At 41.8% G+C, this 25,259-nt stretch overlaps 1 protein-coding gene across 1 annotated transcript in view; it reads right to left on the bottom strand.

Moving 5' to 3' along the window:
• The window catches only part of LOC126262642 (uncharacterized), a 358,396-nt gene that overhangs the window by 99,072 nt on the left and 234,065 nt on the right, over positions 1-25,259 (bottom strand). Inside the window, exon 2 of the mRNA XM_049959403.1 lies at positions 6,258-6,481. Within this exon, the coding sequence (XP_049815360.1) occupies positions 6,258-6,481 (224 nt within the window). The remainder of the gene's footprint in view (positions 1-6,257; positions 6,482-25,259) is intronic.

The raw sequence follows: 25,259 nt of genomic DNA, 5'->3' as shown, positions 1-25,259 counted from the left end.
TTCAATTTTTTTTCTGTTACCCAAGGATTTCTATTAGCCCTCGTCTTTTTACCTACTTGATCCTGTGCTCCCTTCACTACTTCATCCCTCAGAGCTACCCATTCTTCTTCTACTGTATTTCTTTCCCCCATTCCTGTCAATTGTTCCCTTATGCTCTCCCTGAAACTCTGTACAACCTCTGGTTCTTTCAGTTTATCCAGGTCCCATATCCTTAAATTCCCACCTTTTTGCAGTTTCTTCAGTTTCAATCTCCAGTTCATAACCAATAGATTGTGGTCAGAATCCACATCTGCCCCTGGAAATGTCTTACAATTTAAAACCTGGTTCCTAAATCTCTGTCTTACCATTATGTAATTTATCTGATACCTTTTAGTATCTCCAGGATTCTTCCAGATATACAATCTTCTTTCATGATTCTTGAACCAAGTGTTAACTATGATTAAGTTATGCTCTGTGCAAAATTCTACAAGGCGGCTTCCTCTTTCATTTCTTCCCCCCAATCCATATTCACCTACTATGTTTCCTTCTCTCCCTTTTCCTACTGACGAATTCCAGTCACCCATGACTATTAAATTTTCGTCTCCCTTCACTACCTGAATAATTTCTTTTATCTCGTCATACATTTCATCAATTTCTTCATCATCTGCAGAGCTAGTTGGCATATAAACTTGTACTACTGTAGTAGGCATGGGCTTTGTGTCTATCTTGGCCACAATAATGCGTTCACTATGCTGTTTGTAGTAGCTAACCCGCACTCCTATTTTTTTATTCAGTATTAAACCTACTCCTGCATTACCCCTATTTGATTTTGTATTTATAACCCTGTAATCACCTGACCAAAAGTCTTGTTCCTCCTGCCACCGAACTTCACTAATTCCCACTATATCTAACTTTAACCTATCCATTTCCCTTTTTAAATTTTCTAACCTACCTGCCCGATTAAGGGATCTGACGTTCCACGCTCCGATCCGTAGAATGCCAGTTTTCTTTCTCCTGATAACGACGTCCTCTTGAGTAGTCCCTAAGACCGTTGTGCAAGGCATAATTGTCTACTAACGTTTCGTCTTCCAATGCTGGAGACTGCATCAGAGGCTTTAACGACGCAGAAAGCTGTGAAGAGTATGTTCAACTGTTCATATGTATCCAAGCAACGGTCGGTTCGTGATATTGTCAGGCCGCTGCCCACGACTGCGGAGTCGCGCCGCGGTATGCTGTGGAGCTTCTGCTCGAGAAGAAGTGGCGCTGTTTCTTTTATTTAGCACTAGGGCCCATAACGTGTCTAATTTCAATCCCTCTTCTTTTCTATTGAATTTTTTTTGTGCTTTTTAACTTCTGTGGCCTCTCTTAGCGTGTAGTTACTAGATATTGCTAATACTACAGTTTCAGAGAAACGAATTTGGTTTTTTCCCGGTACTAGTGTGTGATCTGCTATTGCTGATGTATCCTTCTTGCCGGAGCGACAATTGCCCTTGTGTTCCTTCAGACTGACGTTAATGCTTCTTTTTGTGAGTTCCTATGCACACTTGGCCCCACGTTCATGGAATTTTATATATTCCCACTGTGGCAAGCAGCAAGCGTAGGTCCTTCGCAGTGTTCAAACAATCGCAACCCTTTCTTGTTTGCTTTAAACAAGTATCAATATCGCGTATTCTGAGTACTTTGCTGTTGCGATTTGTTATAGATTTTGCAAAAGAAAGGAAAACTTTCCTTTATTTGGTAGTTTTCATTCGAAACTCTAGACCTTTTAGAATGTAGCGCCTATTTATATCTTCACTTCTCTTTTCTGCTTGGGATGGTGATTGGGATTTATGTGAAGGTGGGTGGGCTTTCTGTAAACTTGGTGCTATAAAGCTAGGTTAGGTTTTCTAATTACCTGTATATCCTAAAATGGAAATTTACCGTATCTCAACCTTTCCGTAGTGAACGTAATATTAGAATTAATATTATTCCGAAAATTTAAAAATTCAGAGAGTTCTTTTTCTCAATGAGGCCATATAATGAAAATATCATCCACATACAAAAGCCAACATGGGAGTTTCTGTTTCTCGTCTGAAGGGATACTTCTTCAAATTTTTCCATTTTCACATCCGCCTCGAGGAACACAAGAGAAATTCCAGAATGAGATTTTCACTCTGCAGTGGAGTGTGCGCTGATATGAAACTTCCTGGCAGATTAAAACTGTGTGCCGGACCGAGACTCGAATTCGGGACCTTTGCCTTTCGCGGGCAAGTGCTCTAATACTGGCAGAAGTAAAGCTGTGAGGACGGGGCGTGAGTCGTGCTTGGGTAGCTCAGATGGTAGGGCACTTGCCCTCGAGAGGCAAAGGTCCCGAGTTCGAGTCTCGGTCCGACACACAGTTTTAATCTGCCAGGAAGTTTCACAAGAGAAATTGTCACCTGGACAAGACAGATCAATCACTACTAGCGGATCGAGCGCTAGGACCGGGAGACCACCAAATTTGTTTCTCTAACACTGTGGTATTAGCAAGACCTATTGATTACTACGCTAGATCGCGCAGAGAGGCCATACAAATTCACAAGCACAAAAATAATTTCAACAGAAAACAAAAAGGATTGACACTGGCCAAGTTCTGGGCCCTAGTGTTAAATAAAAGAAAGAACGCCAACACTTTCACTCAACAAGTTCGACAGCATACATCGGTACGACTCCGCGATAGTACGCAGTAGTCTGATGACGTCACGGAGCGACCGTTTCATGGATACATACAAACAGTTCGGCTCGATGAACTTGTTTTGAGCCTGTAACAGCTTTCTTGAATCGTCAATGCATCTGATGATGTCTCCAGTAGAGGAAGACGAAACGTTAGGCAGAGCATTACGCCTTGGACCACGACCTTATACCCATAAATCAAATGTCAGCGATATCACAAAGACCGGCCGTGAAATCCTACATTGTACGATTTAGTTCTGGGTTGGCCGTCTCCCGTGCACCCTCATCCAGACACGATGAATCTTGTAGCGTCACTGTGAATGACCCGCGACGCCGCCAGCGGTCTAGTGTGGACCAGGCGGCAGTGGCAGACGATAGGTAGGGCGCCGTACCAAGCCAGCAGCCGCTAGCGAAGCGTCTCCACTCATCCTCGACTTCAACAGTGCTGAACAGCGGCTAGAAGTTCTGTATTACTCTGCTTTCTCGTCTAGTTTACTAACATAAAATCGTGAGAGATGCGTTCTTGAGCTAGTTGGGTTGGACTTTACTGACTCCTAGATGTTCTTTATAGCACACGAATTTTTTCAAAAGCAAGTTTCCATACGAAATTTCTCCCCTTAGGTGTCACTTGATTCTGGGCTTGTGAAAGTCCCTTCTGAGATGGTCGTGTCCTCTAACTTCCAGCGGAATTTTTTACGCATTTTTTCTGCCGTGCCATACTCGTTCACCACAGACCGACGTTTCTGGTGTCCCGGTAGGCGGCCTAGAGTTCTAACAGATATACTACAACGTCAGTCGACAAACAATTAACAAGTTCTTTCCAGAAAGACCTCTTCTGGTAGCAGTGCCTTTACCAGTTTTTCTATTAACTTGCGTTGTGCGCTGAAACCTACACAATCTCTACAACAGTAGTATGAATCATATCACATTTAAATGAGTCTATGGCTATCAGCACATACACACTTTCTTGTCGTGGGAGTATAGAATTGCTGCTAACGTGAGGTACAAGAAGAAGAAATACAAGGAAAAACAGATCAGGAAAGTCATCAACGGAAAACCGATACAACAGCAAATACAAGTTTTGCATAGCATGTAATAAAGCATCCACTAATAATTTAGTTCTGCATGGGTACACAGGGAGAAAAAATGGGACAGACAGAGACTGAAACATGTGACACTTATATCCGAGGATGCTGCATGTAACAGGTATGCGGATAAAACATTATTGAATAAGACATTAAGAGATACATGACATGGTTCAGGAATTGAAAAGCTAATGACTTGACAATAATAGCATGTGTGTCATCGACAAGAAGTCTTGGGGTTTGGACCAAATAACCCGAGAAACAGAATTAAAAACATGGTGGGAGTTAGCAGTGCAAATGCAGCGATTTTATGGAAGAAGTCTTAATTCCTAGCAGCGAGGCTCATATAACCGCCAGCACACTGTATCTAATAACAAACCTAGGCACTGATAGGTATGTGGAATCAAGCATCTTTCTGTTGACGAAGTACTGAAAACCAAGACCGGTCCCCATGAGACTGTTCCTTCTACCTTCCGTGTGTATCGATCGACAAATAGACTTGCAACAAAGATCCTCTCCATGATGCTGAATTGCACGCGAACCGCCGCTGAGCATCCAGTTTTTATTTATCAATTGAAGTTAGGTGCTGCCATGGGATTAACGAAAGGAGGAAGAAAGCTCGAATCAGAGAAGGTTACGGAAAGAATTCCACCGTGTCGTCTGAAAGGAAAGGTCACAGCAATCACCTTAAGACATTTAAAGAAATCACTGGAAACCTAACCCGGATGCCCAGAGGCATCCCTAAGCGCACAGTGGTTGCCCATAGACAATCATGCTATCTGCTCAGGATTCTAAAGTAGCTCTTCTATTTGTCTTTGAACGTTTCTTTTCGGGTTCATAAACATTTTTCTTCAGGTATTTGTCGGTTATGATTTTTCAGCATTTCTATTACATTCTTCTTCCAGACTAGTAAACAGTGGATATTCGGACTGACCATCCTCTTAGTCCCACGAGATATTAATGCGCAGCGCTTCATCAGAAGAAATGTAATGTTTTAGTAAATTAATTCTAGTTACACGGAATGCTAACAATGAATGGAAGCCAGCCATTTGTTTTACCACCTGGATGCAATCCGAAAACAAAGGAAGTAGGTTACAGTACGCTTGTTCGACAACTGCTTGAATACTGCTCAGCAGTATGGGATCCGTACCAGATAGGGTTGATAGAAGAGATAGAGAAGATCCAACGGAGAGCAGCGCGCTTCGTTACAGGATCATTTAGTAATCGCGAAAGCGTTACGGAGATGATAGATAAACTCCAGTGGAAGACTCTGCAGGAGAGACGCTCAGTAGCTCGGTACGGGCTTTTGTCGAAGTTTCGAGAACATACCTTCACCGAGGAGTCGAGCAGTATATTGCTCCCTCCTACGTATATCTCGCGAAGAGACCATGAGGATAAAATCAGAGAGATTAGAGCCCACACAGAGGCATACCGACAATCCTTCTTTCCACGAACAATACGAGACTGGAATAGAAGGGAGAACCGATAGAGGTACTCAAGGTACCCTCCGCGACACACCGTCAGGGGGCTTGTGGAGTATGGATGTAGATGTAGATGTAGAATTGTACATGATCGCTCCGTTTCACGTCGTACGCTACACATAGTGTGTTCCAGTTCTTTTAGGACTGCTTGTGCGAAATTCCAAGCTGAAATGCTATCTCATGACGAGATGCCACTTACGAACCCTGAAGTTCGAAGAGCAGCCGTGTAGAAGCAAGCGCCCTGGCAGCGAATGTAACAAACAGTGCGTGTCTGACACTCATCGGAAAATGGCGGTGGAGTTGCGAGGTAACATCAAGTTTTGTGTTAAATTTTGGGTTTGTGGGCAAGAATTCGTAGAATTCGCCCCGAGTAGCAAGAGGAAGGTACACGGTCGCTTCTCCATAACACCGCAGCAGCCCACAAGGTGAAGCCTGTGGACGAGTTTTTGGCCAGTAAATGGATCACACTACTGGATCACCCGCCGTATTGACTGGATGTGGCCCCAGACGCCTTTTGATTGTTCACGAAATTGAAGTTTTTCAGTGGAAGGGCTCCATTACATTGCAATTAAAGATATCCAAGAAGACTGTATTGTAGTACTAAATGCTGCTCCAAGGAAGAACTACAATGACCCATTTCAAAACACTTTTAAAATGATTTAAGCTGCTTATTTATTCTGGGGGAGAGTACTCCGAATAAATACATTGATTTTTCGAACATAATACATAATTTTTATTTTTCATAGCCACAGTCCTAACGGATCTGAGACACATTATATATTACTATTGTCAGTTACCTTCCTCTACATAAAGAGTTACTTTGAAATTCTAGCTTCAGGATGATATTTTCTCAAGATCTGACTCTACTCTGAAGGACAACATATCCAAATAGATAAACACGTCGTCTGCAGTCTGACTTGAGCACAAGTTCGGTACGAACTTACTCGCCGCTGCTGTCTGGTATGACGTCATGTTTTACCACTTCCCGGGCGTGACCGCCCGCAGGTGGGGCCGAACCCACCTTGTAGCTGCCGACGGCGTGGGCGCCATCGTAGATGAAGAGGTGGTCGTTGCAGTCGAGCTGCAGCAGGTCGAAGCGCAGCATGAACCGCTGCAGGATGGAGTGCGTCTGGAACGTGATGACGCAGTCCAGGTTGCGCTCGTTCTGCGACTGCAGCACCGCGCCGTCGATCTTGCGGTACAGCTGCTGCAGGAAGTGGTTCTTGCACAGCTGCTGCATGTGGTCTGCGAACAGGAGGGCGCCGCTATGACGAGCTGCGGACTTGGAAACAAAGAGTATTAAAGCTCAACATCCCGTCCACGACAGGAGCATTAGTGGCAGAGTATGAGCTGTGACCGGAAGACCAGGAAATACGTCACCCGAAGCGTTAAGGAAGGGAGCGACCCTCCATTAGTACGAAGTAATGTTCGGAAAAAAAGGATAACTACTCTCTGAATGGTATCATTGTGATTCACCCTTTCGTCTCCCTAACACGAGTTCAGTACGTGTACAAGTATCTGAGAACTCGGTGAGTTGTAAAGAATCAGCCTTAATAAACTAATAATCTCAAGATGCAACGATAGATGAAGGGTGATTGCAAACAAAAATAAACTGTTTAAACACTTTTTAAAACTCCTTATTACTATGACAGTACCTATCACGTGTTGCACAGTGAGGAGCATATGTACTTCAAAAACATCCGATTAAATTCACGAGCGTGACCCAGGCTTTCACGACAAAGAGGCAACATATGGCAGAAACAGCTATCGTCAAGTGAAACTTCCTGGCAGATTAAAACTGTGTGCGCCGACCGAGACTCGAACTCGGGACCTTTGCCTTTCGCGGGCAAGTGCTCTACCATCTGAGCCACCGAAGCACGACTTACGCCCGGCCCTCACAGCTTTACTTCTGCCAGTATCTCGTCTCCTACCTTCCAAACTTTACAGAACTCTCCTGCGAACCATGCAGAAGTAAAGCTGTGAGGACCGGGCGTGAGTCGTGCTTCGGTAGCTCAGATGGTAGAGCACTTGCCCGCGAAAGGCAAAGGTCCCGAGTTCGAGTCTCGGTCGGCGCACACAGTTTTAATCTGCTAGGAAGTTTCATATCAGCGCACACTCCGCTGCAGAGTGAAAATCTTATTCTGGAAGCTATCGTCAAGAATCGGCAAAACAGGCTGGGTCATTGAATGTATCAAGTCCACTACTCCATAGCGATGGATAATTTAGAATAAGAGAATCTGATCGTCGGAAAAGAATTTGTATTATACGCCTTAAATCCTTTTTTAGACGATGTCTTACTATTTTATGAAAAGTTTACAATAGCAACCAGACATTCTCAGTATTTCGAAACAAGCGTGCAGTAAATAGTGACGCCCTGTACTGTATGACATCACAACACCTGCTGGTCAATGGCACATGTTGAAGGAAGTTATTCATAAACGATATTTCATTGTGACATTAACGTACATGTATTTTGTGTCTGACTACAGTCTCGTGTTACCCCTTATTTACCCTCATAAACTTAGCTCTAGTGTTCAGTAATCAGGTATCATATGTAAAAAGTGTAAAAATAGGATAATATTCGGAATCGTTGTGAATGTCCATCATACGTCCATCAAACACCAACTTCGAAGAGGCGCGTAATAGAAAGTAACGTAGAGCAATGCAGTATATCCATGTGTCTCACTTATGTTGGCACTTTAGTTGAGAGAAGAATATAGAATTTTTATGTTCGCAATTTAATTCCATAAAGGCACATTTCGGAATGGAGGGACATCAGCGTTGAACACATCACGAACTGTCTCTACGAGGCGTTGGAGTCAAGTTAGAGACTTAGGAAACCTTCATCATAGGTGAATAAGAAAAACATTGAGAGTACCCATTCCACTAAAGACCAATATGTGACCTTAACTGCTGTATGGAACTCAGTGATGCCAGAAAAAGATTTATTAGCAGAGATTATAGCTCTCATAAAAATTTCAGTTTCCAGAGGAGACACAGGTAACAGCCACAGAACAATTCCTTTACATCCTAGACGTCTCGTAATATATGTCTCGTTCGTGGCAGTCCAGGAGCACGAGATCTCATCAGCACTGAGTCATCAATGAGCTGAAGGACGTTACGGCACAATCGCCTAGAAGAAGCGTAACAGGCGGAGCCACCATGAGGATATCGCCGAAACAGAACGATTTGATAGTAGATGCAAAGCGACGTTACGAGAATGCTGGATGGGCGCACGAAGCCCTTCAGATGTTCGTTGGTAATTGGAGGAATGCTGAGGTGCAATTGCTCCACATTTCTTCATCATTCACTGTACTTGCCGTGCGCACTGTGCTGCTCTGGTGAATGTATTTACTGTAGTTGGAGATATATTCTACATGGACTGAGTAGCGAGACGCTAGTTTTGGACGCCACCTGGCATGTACAAGGCGTCCAGTCAGCGACCTCCAAAGGGATCCGCACTTTCTGAGTAGTGGGACCAGCTGCCAACAGAGCTTTTAGTCCGCCTCGATCACGTTGTTGTGACTTTTGTGAGATAATTGCTTTAACTGTTTAGTTATTGCGGAAGACATACCCGACGTTGTTACTTTACTGCTTCGGTTTTCTACATTTGTGAATTACATCTTACGGACAACTTAGTGCCGCTGTGTCTTCCAAACCGTGCCAAAAATCTTTTGAGAAATTATACTCGCATTTCAGTGCTATGCATAACTTCTAAACTCCATTCTAATTACTTAAAGACGGCGTTACAGATTTCCGATCCACATCATGTTTACATAATTATATGGATGGAACGCTACGAATGTAGTGTGTGGACATATAAGGTGAGAATGTGGGTCTCGCCGGAGGCGTGTGCGAGTAGTCCCTGCAGTCGCACTATCCTCTGTGCCCTTGGTGGTTCAGCCGGATAGAGCATCTGCCACGTAAGCAAGAGATCCCGGGTTCGAGTCCTGGTCGGGGCACACATTTTCACCTGTCCCCGTTGATATATATCAACGCCAGTCAGCAGCTGAAGGTATTAATATAATTCTAACATCATATTTAAGTTGGTAAATATGTTGGAAGACACAATCTCATTTCAGTCACAACAAACAAAAGTAAGATGTGTAGCATTTAACTTGCGCTTAATCTGCTGTAAAAACTTTATTGCTGTCTTGTGAGAAAATCCATCACTTTTAACAGTGCACAACGTATTTCCTTTGGACAGGAGTGTCAAAAAAAATTTCAAATTAAATGGATTTCAGTATCCATATCTTGGTATTAACGAAGAGATATAATACATGTACAGTTTCCTGTTTCGACTGAGCCAACAAAAAGCAGAGAAAAGCAGGATACTACGCTGAGTGAGGATTGTTCGCCTACGACAAATATTTTCACGAAACTACACACAGATGTTGCCCGAAAGCAAGCCAGAACATTGGCGCTACGTCCACCCTATACCGGCAAAGGACTGCCGCCGGAACTCTGCTGCCGTTGCTTGCGTGCGTCAGTGACCGCAGCCGCGCTGACAGCATAGTGAAGAATGCAGGACATCTTTCAGGGGAAGCGAATCATTGTGTTGGTTGCGGCAAAGAATGAAACGTTTGTCATAAGTAATACGCATTACTGAAGTTACCTAGTAACTAGTTGAGAAACAGGAAAGAAGAGTCAAGAGTAAAATCTACCGCTAAAAACACAGAAAGTGCGATGTGTTGACGATAGTGAAATGGACATAAGGTGATGATCTTGAAAGGGTACGTGTGGATGGCAACATTTTATTCAAATGGAAATTAGAGAAGGTGGAACTGACAGGATCTTTGTGGTATCGCATAATTATGCAATAGATAGATGGAGAACCAAAAGGGTAAGTATTCAATAGAGCGGGGGCCACTTTTATTACAAGTCTGTAGGGTCTTATCCCTTAAAAATTGTTGTCAGTATTTTCCCTATCATAAAAAATCTTGTTATTCATAAGCATATCAGATGCTATCTTCGGATGTCCTTCACAGACTCGCACTTACAGAGCCCATTAAAAGTCAATTATTTTGAGGCGAAACGTAAACCGAAAGTCGAGACTGAGTAGATCTGGCTATCGCATACTTCGACCGTTTAGTTACACTGGCGTAAAGGAAGGCGTAGCATAAAACGCTACTTGTGGGCACAAACAAAAATTAGAATATATGAAACACATTACGGAGAAAGTTTGATGTAAATGTCATGTAGGAACTGAAACATCAGAGAGAAAGTTAAAGCATGGCACCACTGTCACGGTGGTGTGCAAGCACGTAGAAGGGTGCGTAATGCGTTCTGCGCCGAAAGCAGTGCAGCGTCGCCAGTGCGGCCCAGCGTTAACCTGCCCTGGTGGCCGGCAACACTGCGCTCACCACGACGCAGGGCCGCCGTTTCTGCTTCTGACTCCACCTAGGAAAACTATATACGCGGAAAACTATCGCAGTCACATCTTAACGTAGTACTTACGCCACCCGTAAGGAACACTACAGAATCTAATTGCCTAAACCGTACGTAAAATAACATGACAGTCATTGCTAAATGCTTAACGCGCACAGACAGACGCTGAACAACGCGGGGTGTGCTGGAGCCCAGCGTCGTACACTGACCCTTTCACAGCGCATCGCCCAACCACCCACTTTCTTACGTGGATGCCTCTTCAGTACACTCATTGAGACGCCAAATTATCTGTGCTTCCATAATGTGCTTTTACCTGTAGCGATAAACTCTTGATGTGCAATGCAGTAATTAACAACTGACCACCAAAGACTTTCCCTGGACTTTCCAAACTAAGAAACCGCGGAAAGCCTCGGCAGAAAACCCGAAAATCAGCTTGAATTTATTTGTATTTGAACAACGGTATGAGTTCCTCAAAGTTAAACTACTACACATCGACAGTCCATGTACTGAAAAAGGCAACATAAGATTTTAGAACCTATACTATGTTATGAAATACCTCGAAGAAAACCAGCGGTCGATTCAAATAATATCGTTCTTGTGAAGCACAGTTGGCTTTTCTCCTGACGAAGTAATGATTACTACCGACAGAAAACCCCAAGTTGGTTCCGTATTTCTAGACTTCCAGAAGACTTTTGACATCGTTTCCTACTAGTAGCTTCTAATTAAATTGCTTACCAATGTAGTATCGTTTCAGTTCTGTAACTGGATACGTGATTTCCTATAAGAAAGGCTACAGTTCGCAGAAACTGGCGGGAACCAGTCGAATGAAAAGACAGTGATAGTAAGGGTCCGCAAGAAAGTGCTATAGGCCTAATCTACATAAGCAATTTAGCAGAAAATCTGAGCAACGATCTTGGATGGCTTGCAGTTGATACTATCGTTTACCGTGTATTCTACATCTACATCTACATCCGTTGGAACACCCTATCCCGACAATGTCAAATTTAGTGACTTGGCTTTCCTGTGTTTGAGGAACCACTGTACTCATTGACATGAAACCTTTACAGGCCGTTAAACTGTATGTTCTGAGTCTACTGAACTACAATAATTGCATCTCATCCATTGTTTTCGGAAATACAATTTTTTTAATTACACGGTTACAATTTTGTGTACTTTTTGTACGTTATCCTAAATAATTTTAATTATACATAACTTTATGTTCTTATTTTAGTTCAGAAGACTCAGGATATGTATGTTATTACTCTCTGAAAATTTGAATACTCTACTCGAATTAGTTTCTGAGATTTAGGGAAAAATGCAACAGAAAATGTTAATTTTCAGGAACGGCTTCTACAGTTTCAGAAGACAGTAACTCACTTATTATATGCTTAATTTTTTTTTTTATATAGTCACTCGGAAGCACCCTGCACCATACTGTATATCATCCTCTTGATCTTTTTCCAAGTTTTTTCTTCTTTTCTGCTTTCTGGACTCCTTAGTGGCCAACTGTGCTGCATATTCTCCTTCATCAATGCGAACTTTGTCCATCTGTTCAAGTTCTCTGATGCGTTTTGCTCCAGGATTAATTTCCATATGCTGTAGCACTTTCACCTTACCAATGTTGCCATCATTAAAAGCAATAACCGCATCACTGCCCCCCCCCCCCCCCCACTTTAGTGCCTTCATTGCAACAAAAACAATTTTTGTTCAGCGAGTCCATATAAGATTACTGACCGATTCATTTGGATTTTGAGTCTGACCACGCAGACACTTCTTCAATAATTCAGTATTTGCCACGTCTCTGTAAATAGGTTCTATGATATCCATGACTGCTGCTAGGATGGAATGTTTTGAATGTATGAATTGTTTGAGTACTGGGCATTGCGGTAATTGCACCATGTATCAGGTCCAGGAGGGCAAAGGTTTTTCATCAGTTGACAGTATGTGGAAGAAGGTAGCCCATACTGCCTGCTTCATTTTAAGCAAATCTTCAGTATTATTTCTAATGGCCATCACGTAATACTCTTGTAGTTAATCACTCATTATGTCTGTCAGCCTGCCTCTTACGGTTTTACCATTAGAAAGTTTCTTGTCTCTCAAGCTTTGTTTCAACTTCCTCAACATGGTGCCCATCCTCTTCTGGACATGACCTTTATAACACAACAATCCATAGCCTTCTAAATAAAAGTTACCGATTTTATCAGATCTTGAAGTAAATCACGTAAAAATTTTAACTTTTTCAACCGGTGTAGGTTATATTTAAAAAAAAAATACTTCCCATGTGAGTTTATAAGTGATATATATATCATTTTATTCGGAAAATTGCAAATTGTATAATGAGATAAAAATCCCAAAATCTGAAAAAAAATTCCGCTCCAACTCTCCTTAAATTCATTAGAAGTTCAATAAGATTTAGACAACATTCTGTATAGTGCGAAAGGCGGCAACTGATCCCAGTAGTGTGAAGTCTTCCATATAAGCACTAAAAAGAAACACAATAAATGACACAAATGTGTAGGTTGTCGATTCAACTAAGTACCTACGGATTACAATTACGAACGACCTAAACTGGAACAATAACAAATGGTTCAAATGGCTCTGAGCACTATCTGAGGTCATCAGTCCCCTAGAACGTAGAACTACTTAAACCTAACTAAGCTAAGGACGTCACACACATCCATGCCCGAGGCAGGATTCGAACCTGCGACCGTAGCAGCAGCGCGGCTCCGGACTGAAGCGCCTAGAGCCGCTCTGCCACAGCGGCCGGCGAAAAATAACATGGACAATGTTGTTGGGAAGGCGAATAGACTGCATTTTATTGGCAGAAGACTTAGAAGATGCAATACATCTGTTAAAGACACTTCCTACACGATGTTTGTGCGTTCTCTTCTGAGTTTTATTGCTTCGTATAGGTTCCTTTACAGATATGATTAATGGAGGGCTTCAGAAATTTCAAAGAAGTGCAACTCGGTTTGTATTATCAGGAAATGTTGTTGGGAAGGCGAATAGACTGCATTTTATTGGCAGAACACTTAGAAGATGCAACACATCTGTTAAAGACGCTTCCTACACTATGTTTGTGCGTCCTCTTCTGAGTTTTATTGCTTCGTATAGGTTCCTTTACAGATATTGTTAGTGGAGGGCTTCAGAAATCTCAAAGAAGTGCAACTCGGTTTGTATTATCAGGAAATAGAGGAGGTGGGGTAGCAATCATTCTTACCAAGGCGAGACCTTTTCGCAAAGTTTCAGTTACGTAGTTTCTCCTCGAAATGATGCAATACAGGTATTTTGTTGACTCCTACCTGTGCATAGGGAGAAATGACCTTGTAATGAAATGAGAGAAATAAGAGCTCGCACGAAATGATTTAGTGTTCATTGCTTCTCATCTACAGTTCGAGAATGAAACGATAGAGAAATCGTCTGAAAGAGTTTCTTTGAAGGCTCTGGCAAGCACCCAGGTGTGAGTTACAGAGCCGTCATGTGGATGTAGGAACTTGCTCCTCGAAATGAAAATAGGGATTTGGAATTGAAAATTCCGAAATACCAGTCTAGCTTATGAGTATTCCTGTCTTTATTGTTTTTGCACGGAAGTAATTATCGTAGGACAGTAAAAAGGATTCACTCATGCGATAGGTTTTTTTCTGAGACTGAGTCTCAGAAGGAAATTCGAGGCTCCACCTCCAGTCACCGTGTCCTGCAGAGCATAGGCTTGGAGCAGCCAAGTTGACGAGTTGTGCTGGCGTGATTTGCTTGTTTAACGGTTGCCGGAGCGCGTCTGTGAACTCCAGCAGTCGCTACAGACGGTGCCTTGAAGGTCTTCCCCTCCTGAGAAAACGCACATGCGGGCCCACGCAAACTAGTGGTGCAGCGCCACAACAGACTTTACAGTTTTCCCGAAATCTCGCAAGAGGATTCTTTTTATTTCCCCCCTCGAGGGAACTTGTTTGCCCGCGAGTTCAACTGCCAACTCGTTGGAACTTTAATTGGCTACGTAAAGGAGTCGGAAGCCATGTTGCAGACTTCCTTAAGAAAATACTTGCGAGAAAGTTACGGGTTCAGCGGGGACGCAGAAGTCGAGCATTATCCATCTCGGCGTTTTCGCGGTATTCCGTTTCTCAGGTAAAGAATTCTATTTGAAACGTTAGGCTGCAGTTTAAGGAACATTATCTTTCTTCTGCACGTTTTTGTTGTTTGTGCCTCATAGCGTATTTGTACGGTATGAAATATGAAAAAGAATCGGTCACACGTCTTTAGTAATTCAAAACAAATAAAAAATGTGGTTCTCTGCTATTAATGTAATAGAACATTATGAAAAAGGATCCACAGCCTCCCAAGATCTGAGATGATGTAGAAATTATAATGTCTGTGTAAAATTTTCTTTATATTTTTGTTTTAAAACAGCTGATACTTCTAGCTCAGTTCTCCTTGAACCACATCATTCTTGGCGCCTTTCCTGTCTGTACAAGTTAGATTACGTACCATTCAAGGATGAATTAATTTTGTTTAATATAACTGATATTTCCTGTCCTAACATTTTTTAAATATTTTCACAGCCTTGTAATGGAGAGAACCTATTAGCGTTGGGTCTTACTAATACGGTGATGCCATTCTTCGACAGCCATTGCTGCTGCCTTCATGTATGTTGCATGATCAATGAAAGAAACTACGTTTCACGCAGTGCCATCCTGTTAAAAGAAGCATTTCTGTGCAGTGCAAATCCTGGAATTGAAATGCTTATCATTCTTTCCACGGTCACACACCAGTCTGTTAGTAATGGACCAACAAAAGTTCATTGAGCCGGTTTTACCGCCACTCCCGTCATTAAGATAATTCCGCTTTCTCTTCTTGCTAATCACATAAGTCACATAACATTTGATTATTCACCAAAGAGAAAGAAGAATTATATTACTACTTATATAACGTTTCAGAAATTTTGCTGTAATAAATTAACCATTCTTGATGCATGATATTTGAGACAAATTCTGGGGATGGTTAAGCCGCAGCGTATTTCATTCCCCTCTTTGAACAGTCCAGTGGCCGTCTCGCTTAAATTTTATGTAACGACACATTCAGTTTCAACCTTCCATTGCATGCTGCACTACATTTATATGATTGTTTTGAAATTCACAACAAAAATTCTCTCCTAGAACGTGCAAGACACTACTTTCAGACTGAACTTCAATTGTTCCGCTTTCGAAGGGGTAGTGGGAAAAATGAAGATCTAAAACTTGTCGTGCGAGCTATGGTGATTAGGAGGCGAAAGTTGTTATTGGAATTTCGTAATTGATTCACCAACAAAAAATCTTTCTTTTAATGGCTGCAACCAAACTTGCTTATGACATCCGTCATATTTTTGATTGTTCATGGTCAAGTGTTGCTTTTCACAGCATTCAGCTATCTTGCCTAAGTCCTTTTGTAATTCGTTTTAACCTTCTTTAAGTCTTCGAGTTGGTTTTTAAGGAATGCAGATATTTTTGGTGGAGCCGCCGCAGATTACCGCTAAAGAGGTTTAGCATGATCTCGATCATCTTCAGTTTCACAGCCGATTTTTTTAAATGTTGCCCACAGCTGTAACGATATATATTTACTCTGACATGACTGTTTTCTTTCAGAAGTACATCATCTGGATACACCGCCAACAGGCTTCATGACAAATCCCCACAGAGTTGTCTAGTATGTTACTGCAACCGATTACCCGTCTGGACTCAAGAACTGATTGTACAAAATAATTTTAAGAGGAAGCATTTCGTTGAACTGCGTACAAAGTTGTGTGTATTTTGACCAAAATATTAAGAGTAAGCTAAAATCTCCTTCCCTCCACTAACTGCACTTGTACTTACGAATATCTGCGCCACTTGATAGTTTGTCTCCACTCATTGTAACTACTACTGACATGACAAAAAATTAATTTGTGTGGGAGAAAGATCAATTTCACCTACAAAATTGTGATCCAAGGAGCGTGAGAAGAGTTAGGGGATCACGAGGACCACTGCATAAAGTGGGGCCCCTCACCTTCCTGTATGTCTACACAGCGCAGCAAAATATCGCCCACACATCTTTTCTCAGATCCCCCGTCCTCCTCATACACACACACACACACACACACACACACACACACACACACACTGCATCAAACCATTCCTCGGCCACTCTCCTTCCCTGTTAAGTCGAAAAGCGAAATAAGTAGGGCAGTCTGTTTCTTTAAAAGTACTTTTTTTCCACTATTTTAGCGAAGTATCGTAATAAATTTTCTCCGATTTATCCATGTCTTAAACAGTTATTCGTCCTTACTTCACTGCACACAAGAAATACTGCACACTTTAATACACGAACAAAAGAACACTGTTCATATAGGAATCTTTATTTAACTAGTAAGCAAACTTCTTACGCTGAGAATGAAAACATAGAACACTAGCTAATTATAAAAATTGAAAATGTCACAGAAAATAAAACATATCTAACAGAGTACAGCGACACAAAACAGGAATGAACAGACAAGAATCACGTAAGTTTGAATATCGCTAAAAAATGTAAACTACAAATGAAATGTGTTTGCTTGGTGATATAAATTTCTGTCCTACTTGAATGAGTTTTTCCTCGTTCTTATTTTAGAAAAATCAATATTTTCATTTCTACCTTCTTTGATAGCTGTAAAAGTGCATTTCAGATGATACTTTACACTGAACCGTACAGTTTCTCTTCCATTAGCGTACGGAGATTTGGAAGAATGAATGCTTTTGCGCCTCTGTACGAACAGTTAGCTGCAGCAATTACCTGACCATTCGCGCCACGTTTCTCTATCAGTTTTCGAAAGGGGATAACTGTTCCTGACTCGTTGTAAAATGTTATATTTAAAAATACTTTTCAGCTTGATAAAAGAACTGTCAGCGTTGCAGCAGCCATGGGTTCTGTTACATTCAACAGCACGGTTGTAAGTAAAGTTCTCGTCAACATTGGCTGCAAAAATTGTTTGCTTTAGTCAATGGTTACAATTTTTATTCTGGCTACTGGGAACCGTAGGTACCAAGTACCACCATAAAGTCATCACCTATCTTGCAGCCTCTTACTCGCTTCCCAATTAGGTGTGTCGTACAGTCAAGTACATAACATACCCACTTGGGAAGCGAGTCTGACGACTTTACGACAGGTGATGGATTTATGCTGATACGTGATACCGAATCCGGTACCAGGTAGGTAAAATAAAAATTGTGACCACAGACTAAAGCAAACAGTTTTTTTTTTTCATCATTTAGTTGGTCGACGTTCCAACCGACATTAGGCAGGTCATATGTTACTTCAGCAGCGCTGGAAACAGAAGAGAAATAGCATAAGGAAATGTCATTGAAATACTTAAGTGCTTCATTTTTAAGATTGTTTCACAGGCAATAGATTTGAAAGGAAGTTACATTGCTACTTATGCGTCTATACGATACTTCATTTTTTTAAACCGGATATTTAGTTGCGAACAAATCTTGGAAATCATTACATAAAAAGTGTTACTTGAAGCCCAGTTATGGGCGTAGTCAGCCTCGCTAAGTTTGTCGAAATGCTTCTCAATTGCTTTAACTCTTTTATTCGGCAATGAGCCATCTTCCACAGATGAATGTTTAGCCTAGTAGTTTGCCCCACGACACTTTGTGTAAGCTGTTCCTGACAGCAGCCAAGCGACACGTCGCACTGGGCTCGCATTCCAGACGGCTGTGATTCAAGTCCCCCTCCGGCCATGGAGACTGAGGTGTACCATGACTTCGCTACAGACCTCTTGAGACAAAAGCAGAGATGGCTCCTGTCAAACGGGTACGGACGATCTGCTTACGCAGCTTTACCCTATCACAGTAGGCGCTCCATCTTTAATGACCTCATCGTTGGCGGGATGTTAAACCCTAAGCTCACATCTTTAATTCTGACAGCGTCATTCCTAAGAAATCATATCAACTGCGACGTCCATACTCGTGGACTGCAAGGGTTCATGTGATGTATTAATTCTGTCTAGAGGTTCATATTGACTATGAAAAGGTGGAGATTATGTTTTTAAGACCTACTGCTACAATTTATCGGTTATATTCGCTACTCTCACGAATTATAACTGTCAGACCTTTAAGAACGAAATGAATGTTTTTATATGGGTTCTTTTCTGACAACCCAACGAGCATTTTTTGTGTCTATGGCGTCATCTTGGAAAGAATCATGGAGTTTGTTTTTAAAGCCTACTATAGCAGCGTTCTATCACAAAAACATTTGTAGAGCAATTCCGTCTCATGCCTTTTTCTGTTTTGTTTCACCCAGACATGTTTCAGCACTTTTTGTGCTGTCGTCACTGGGTGTTTTTTATTTTTTAACTTACATGATGCTTTTAAACATTTATTTTCATAAATATTCTGCTACACAATCTACAACTTCTCAATGTTTTGATATTGTGGTGCTTTCTCGTATGTTACCGGCGAAGTGAACAGGCTGATTTCGTGACCTGTGGTCGCTTGACACTACACTTTCTCCGATTTTTCAAAAACATAGGCATAGTTCTCGCCACAATTACTTGTTGTATCAGCCAATTCACTTCGCCAAGAACATATTGGAAAGCACTACAATATCAAAACCATGGGAAGTTGTAGATTGTATAGCAGAATAGCTGCGAAAATAAACGTCCAATAGATTCATGTAAGTTAGAAAATATAAAAACACACTGAAGATAGCACAAAATGTGCTGAAACATTCTGGGTGAAACAAAACAGAAAAAAAGGTGTCTTGCATGAGGCGGAATTCTTCATCCTATTTCGTAGCAAAGCACGGACACAACAAGAAGAACAGCTACACCACAACATGACTATCGCCTCGTAGTTCCCTTAATTGCACTGTTATTACCTTTCGCATATTCCCCAGGAGTAAAACAACACATCACGACATGCCATAGTCCGCAACAATACATCACTCCATGCAGGGCCCACGCCGTTGCGTAGCAACAGTCTGAGACGAAGCGACTGGCATGCAACATTAATGTACGCGTCCCCAGTCAGCAAAATCTTAAGAAAATCGTCAGAAGCTGTGAGATCACAGAGCAGCGATTTCAACCAAAAGGTAAGCCATCAGCAAATATCTCATTTCCGTCAATCCATGGTACGCAAAAAGCAGGCGTCAAGACGATTGCACCTTTCTGCTGAGGCATAATATAAATTTTTATCGCCATATGTAACGAATACGGAGATCATCGACACAGCAGTTACATCTAGGGTAATTTCCTTTTGCAAACTATTCATCCAGGTTATTCATCAAAGTTTGTGTTGGATGACACGAATTTTATAATTTAATAATAAGTTACAGGAAAACCGGAATAGATCGAATTATGCATTCTCTTACGAAGCTCCCGTGCCAAAAGATCTCTATATTCGCTCACTCATTGTTCGACAAGTCATGTGTGTCTATACTTTTATAAGAAGTTTTAACAACTTCATATAGACGAATTTCAATCACTAACCTGCGTTTTTGTCAAGGAAATGATTTGTATTTTAGGTCACAGGAGTCTTATAAATGGAATGTTGTCGCTGCTTAGGCCGGCCGCAGTGGCTGAGCGGTTCTAGGCGCTTCAGTCTGGAACCGCGCGACCGCTACGGTCGCAGGTTCGAATCCTGCCTCGGGCATGGATGTGTGTAATGTCCTTAGGTTACTTAGGTTTAAGTAGTTCTAAGCTCTAGGGGACTGATGACCACACATATCAAGTCCCATAGTGCTCAGAACCATTTTAACCATTTTAACTGTGGGACCAAGCTGCTGAGGTCATATGTCCCTAGGCTTACGCACTACTTAATACTTAAACTAACTTATGCTAAGGACAACACACACACCCATGCCCGAGGGAGGACTAGAGGACTCGAACCTCCGGCGGAGGGAGGGGGGGGCGGGGCAGGGGGGGGGGGGAGCCGCGAGAACTGTGACAAGGCGCCCTGACCGCACGGCTACCTCGCGCGACCGGGAATAGTTGTTCCGATAGAAATCGACAGACTGTGTACTACTTATGACTTCTATTCACTTGTTTCCCGTCGTTAACAATCTTAACTTTCAATATTAGAGTGCAAAGGTAATCTTCATTTAAAATATAATTAAGTTTACAGTGTTTCAAATTTAGTTACATGGAACATTTCTGCAATCTTTAACTAAGCGTCTTGGGCCTGCTTTTGCTTATGAGTACACAGGCTCACTGAACACAGCTTCGTGTGCCATTTAAAGTTGACTGAATAATTCCCATTTACTTACGTCAGAAAGATTTCCGAAACCAACTTTTTTCATCATATTAATATAGAGAAACACATCACTTGACTGATCACTTTTAGAAATTTTACATTTTAATTTTTTCTCGTTTGTTCGTTTCTTTCTTTGGGGCGCAAAGGGGCTTCTCAACCTTGGTGGCACCAAGGCAGTGCGCTGATTTTTCCAGCCCACTCGCGTCCTTAGTGTGTTCTTGTGCAGCCGTAAGTTGAAGTTTCGCTTTTTTTCCCTTAGTGTGGTCTAGTGTGGTCATGTGCGGGCATAAGCCGTAGTGTTGCTTTTGTATGGGTGGTAGGCTTGCTCCATCCTGTCCCCCAACTTACAAAAGGACACTCCGTTGATAGAAATGGTTTATTCACAGATAAGATCGATGTGCACATGGACCCAAGAAACGTTCGTGTGAATCTCAGCAATCAATGAAAGTTGTTCTGTCTTTTAGGCTCATTTGATCTCGCATCAACTGTTGAGTTATTAGGTTGTTCATGTCGACCATTTGAATGTATTCCAAACATTTGCTGGTCTAATGTCTTACAGTGAAAACGAGCATAATGTTTCCACTTTAGTCATTTATTTCAAGAAATATGTTGTAACTCATATTAAAAACATAGTATTACACATGCGTCGTTATATTTATATTGGAATATTATTGCTCTAGTGTTTTCATTGTGAAATGGTCGGCTCGGCATCTCGTGGTTAGCGACGCTGCCTCTATATCGCGGGGCCCCAGGTTCGATCCCCGGTAGGGTCGAAGGCGTTCTTTGCTCGGAGATTGGATGTCTGTGTTGCCATAGACAATTCATCTGGTCTTCATCGACGCGCAAGTCGCCGAAGAGGCATCAGACAGAAAAACTTGCACCAGACGACCAGATTACCACCGACGAGGCTATACGATCATTTGATTTAAGTGTAAAATGCGTGCTGAAATATACGTCAGCAAAGAAAGTGGACATCAGGTTAGCAACAAGCAGGTAAATAAGGAACTGTGGCCTGATAGCTCATTTAAGTGAGTCGCTATCATTGTCTAACTTAATACGTATAGTTCACACAGTATTTCTGTGGTGACTTGGACTGTTGTCTGGTGGTGTGCGGGGGAAAGGGGGTGGGGTAGATAATAGAGGAATGAAGCAATAGCTTTACACGCTAGTAGAGCCCTGCAAGATGAAGACCTGTGCATCAGGAGTAAGAAGGGGAAGCCTTGGCATTCGGATGAAGTATTTACTTCATGCTTTGTACGCTTTTAGCACTCCCTTAGGAGAACATAACGTACAAGTAGTAAGTCGTACTACTTCGGCGATTTCAAGAAAATCGCAAGAGAAGTTTTACGCTTCAGTGATGTATCGGTGCTTCGCGACCCTGAGCATGGGAAGGCGGCCGTCATGTCGTTAGCGCCGAAGCTCCGTAATCGGTGGATCATAGGATCTTGTCCTGCTCACATTTGTTTTTAAATTTATATATTTTTTTCAACACTAGTCATATTATTTCATACATATTGCATTTGAAAGGTAATACGCTGAAAAGACACGTGTATTTGCACGACTTTTTATTGAATTTTCTATGTTATTCCGCATTGCACCACGTTTTATTACTACAATAAGCATTATTTGACTTCTACATAAAAACTTCAGGGTGCGCCTTCACATTAGCTCATATTCATTGACGACGAACGAGAAATTGCTTCTCATGAAGATGAAGTTAAAACACATTGAATCGTACATCACCAGTTTACGGCACCGACGTTTACGGAAATGTCGTGTTATGCGTGGTTTGCATCGAAATAGTCGGAAGAAAGAATTTTTTTTTTTTTTCAAAATGTCAACGAGCTTTGTTTCTCCTTAGAAATTCTGAAGATTCCTGGTCCATGCGGGAAAACTGCATTCATTCGACGTAGCAGATCCTCTTTTCCGTATCTCTTCGAAAAATATCATCCTGCAGTTTGTAATGTCGAAAGCACATCCGACCATTAATCTCAAATTACCCTCATATTCTTGGATACAATAACTCATTATATTATTGAATAAAGCTATTTACACCTTTATTTATCTGTGTTTGACTTGTGGTTTCCAAGCCTGTCCCTCGTCCTTGAAACCTGTGTCTGCAGATCGAGGCGTTCAGGTGCTAAGCAGTTCTCGGTACCCCACCCGACTGCAGGTATTTCGGGAATGACGAGTGTCAGGAAAACTTTATGCGTTTGGTTGTTTACTTGTCGATAATTCTAAAAGTAATATTTGCTGTAATAGTAAAATTAGAAAAAGACATTGGAAATTCAGTAAAATTGATTGCAAATACACGTGTCTTTTCATCACATTACCTTTCAAATGTAATATGTTTGAAATAATACGACTAGTGTTGAAGAAAGATTTTCTACGCTAACAGATGATAGTAATGTTATGTACTTATACCTACACATTCTCACTAAAATACAAAATTTAACAATAACGCTGGTATTACTCATTCGCTTAAGTGTTTTTGGACTGCAAATTTTGGTTGCTGACGTAGATAGATTATTTTCCGTAATCTTCCGACTAGGGGGTCGAGTCGCAGTCATGAAGTGGAGAAGCTGTAATAGTCGGCTACTGATTATTATTTTGTTGTCTAACACCCAGGAAAATCATGAAACTTATTCTGTGCTACGCGTATAGGTCATAGTTGGAGTGTGTGATTCTTTTCACTGCTGGGTAAACAAATAACCCGCTCAACTGAGCTATACGATCAGCATCTGAACTTTTCCTTTAGGAAAATTTTGCCCAGCACAACTCGGTCGGTAGGCTCCATTCTCTCCAGCGAGCAGTATGCGCACCAGGCCTCGCCGCGCTCCAGCGCTTCGTTTAATTCACGCGCTATTTCAGTATCAGCATTGTCAGCAATAAGAGCCACGTGCGTCGCTCCATTATCGTCATTAACGGCCCATAAATCGCCGAAACGTTCAGCCGCGCACATCTCATTGCGGATTTATTTGTGCGCCGCACCGACAACGCCCCCTTGATTACTGTTTATGCGTAACTGATATTCTTTCTCCCGTACATCGCGCCAGTATCAATTCCCTGCTACCGGCACTGACGTCCGTCGGACTCAGCAGTACATTCTGGGTCAGCTGCCGTCCTTTCCGCTTCCTGCAGCAAAATTTAATGTCCTCATCCCGTCATTTAATCGCCGAATGAATCTCTAACAGTACTCACTACAATGCTACATATCGTATTACGGTATCATCAAATGATGCTACGTCACTATCAGCGCCAGATTGGGGTTGTCCTACCACTGTTTTTTTTTAATCCTGTTACAACTCTTTGAATTAACGCTTCGCTTCAGTTGCTGTCCAAAAGTCTGCTACTGACAACCTCACGGAGAGATAACTCGACAAATACTCATGAGATGTGGAACGAGACACATTTGTCTGCTTTTGTAGGGAAAGCGAGGAGAGTGCCAACACGTTACACCCAAGTGTGAAAAAGTTCAATACTTCCATGGTTACATAAACGTTTCCTCAAGTCAGAAGCGTGTCGGTATTGCACCGATTAGCTTAATATCGACATCCTTACAGGGTAATACCAAAGCATGGAATACAGACAGAATAAAACTCCCGTTAAAAGAAACTAAAACATTTAATTTTTTTAACCAGTATCAAAACAAGTACCAGGATATTTTTTGAAAGTGTGTTGACGTTAGAAGAAGTAAATCAACTTCACCTTTATTAAAACCTAGAACTTATCGAAACTTGTTGCTGATGGTTTTCTTAATCTTACTTTGGGATTTGTATTTTTAAAACAAGAAACCCAGATTGGCAATTTTACTGGAATTGTGTTTAGACCTTGTTTTTCGGAGTCACGGGTAATTCGCCGCAGCTTACTGACTTTACTAAATTTAATACCTTTTTTAGGGATCCTTCAGTCCATTTAGCTCTCTCTGATTTTATTTTTCTTATCCTCACCACCCGAAATTAGGTTTAAGAGCTTGCTTAAGGGTAAACAACATCATTTTTGGAGTTTAGAGCATGGGGAAACATCGACACCCTCTCGACATTGCTCTACACTCGTCTATCTTTATTACCCACTCAGCTATGATGGCGGACACCAGATTTCGATGGCTTTGCTAATGCTCCAAAATTTACAAAACCCGTGTTAAAAGACACTCTAGAAAGCATACTGTCTACCTATTTTATAGTTTTTACCGGTAAAACGTATTGAAACGCTAACCTCAGTTTAAGCGTGAAACGAGAGTAAGCTCAGCATTTAATAAAAATTAATTTTTAGCGCCGCAATAAGACTGCCGTTTACAAGAACTCGTCGCCTCGGCAGCCAGCCGGCATCGTCTCCGACTGACCACAGTGCTACGCAGCGGAGCAGACGACGGTCTCGGTATTGCCCGGCACGTCGGCATT

Source organism: Schistocerca nitens, chromosome 6, assembly GCF_023898315.1.
Source record: "Schistocerca nitens isolate TAMUIC-IGC-003100 chromosome 6, iqSchNite1.1, whole genome shotgun sequence".
Lineage (NCBI taxonomy): Eukaryota > Metazoa > Arthropoda > Insecta > Orthoptera > Acrididae > Schistocerca > Schistocerca nitens.
Note: the sequence above shows the minus strand (reverse complement) of the source record. Positions and strands in the feature narration are given on the sequence as shown.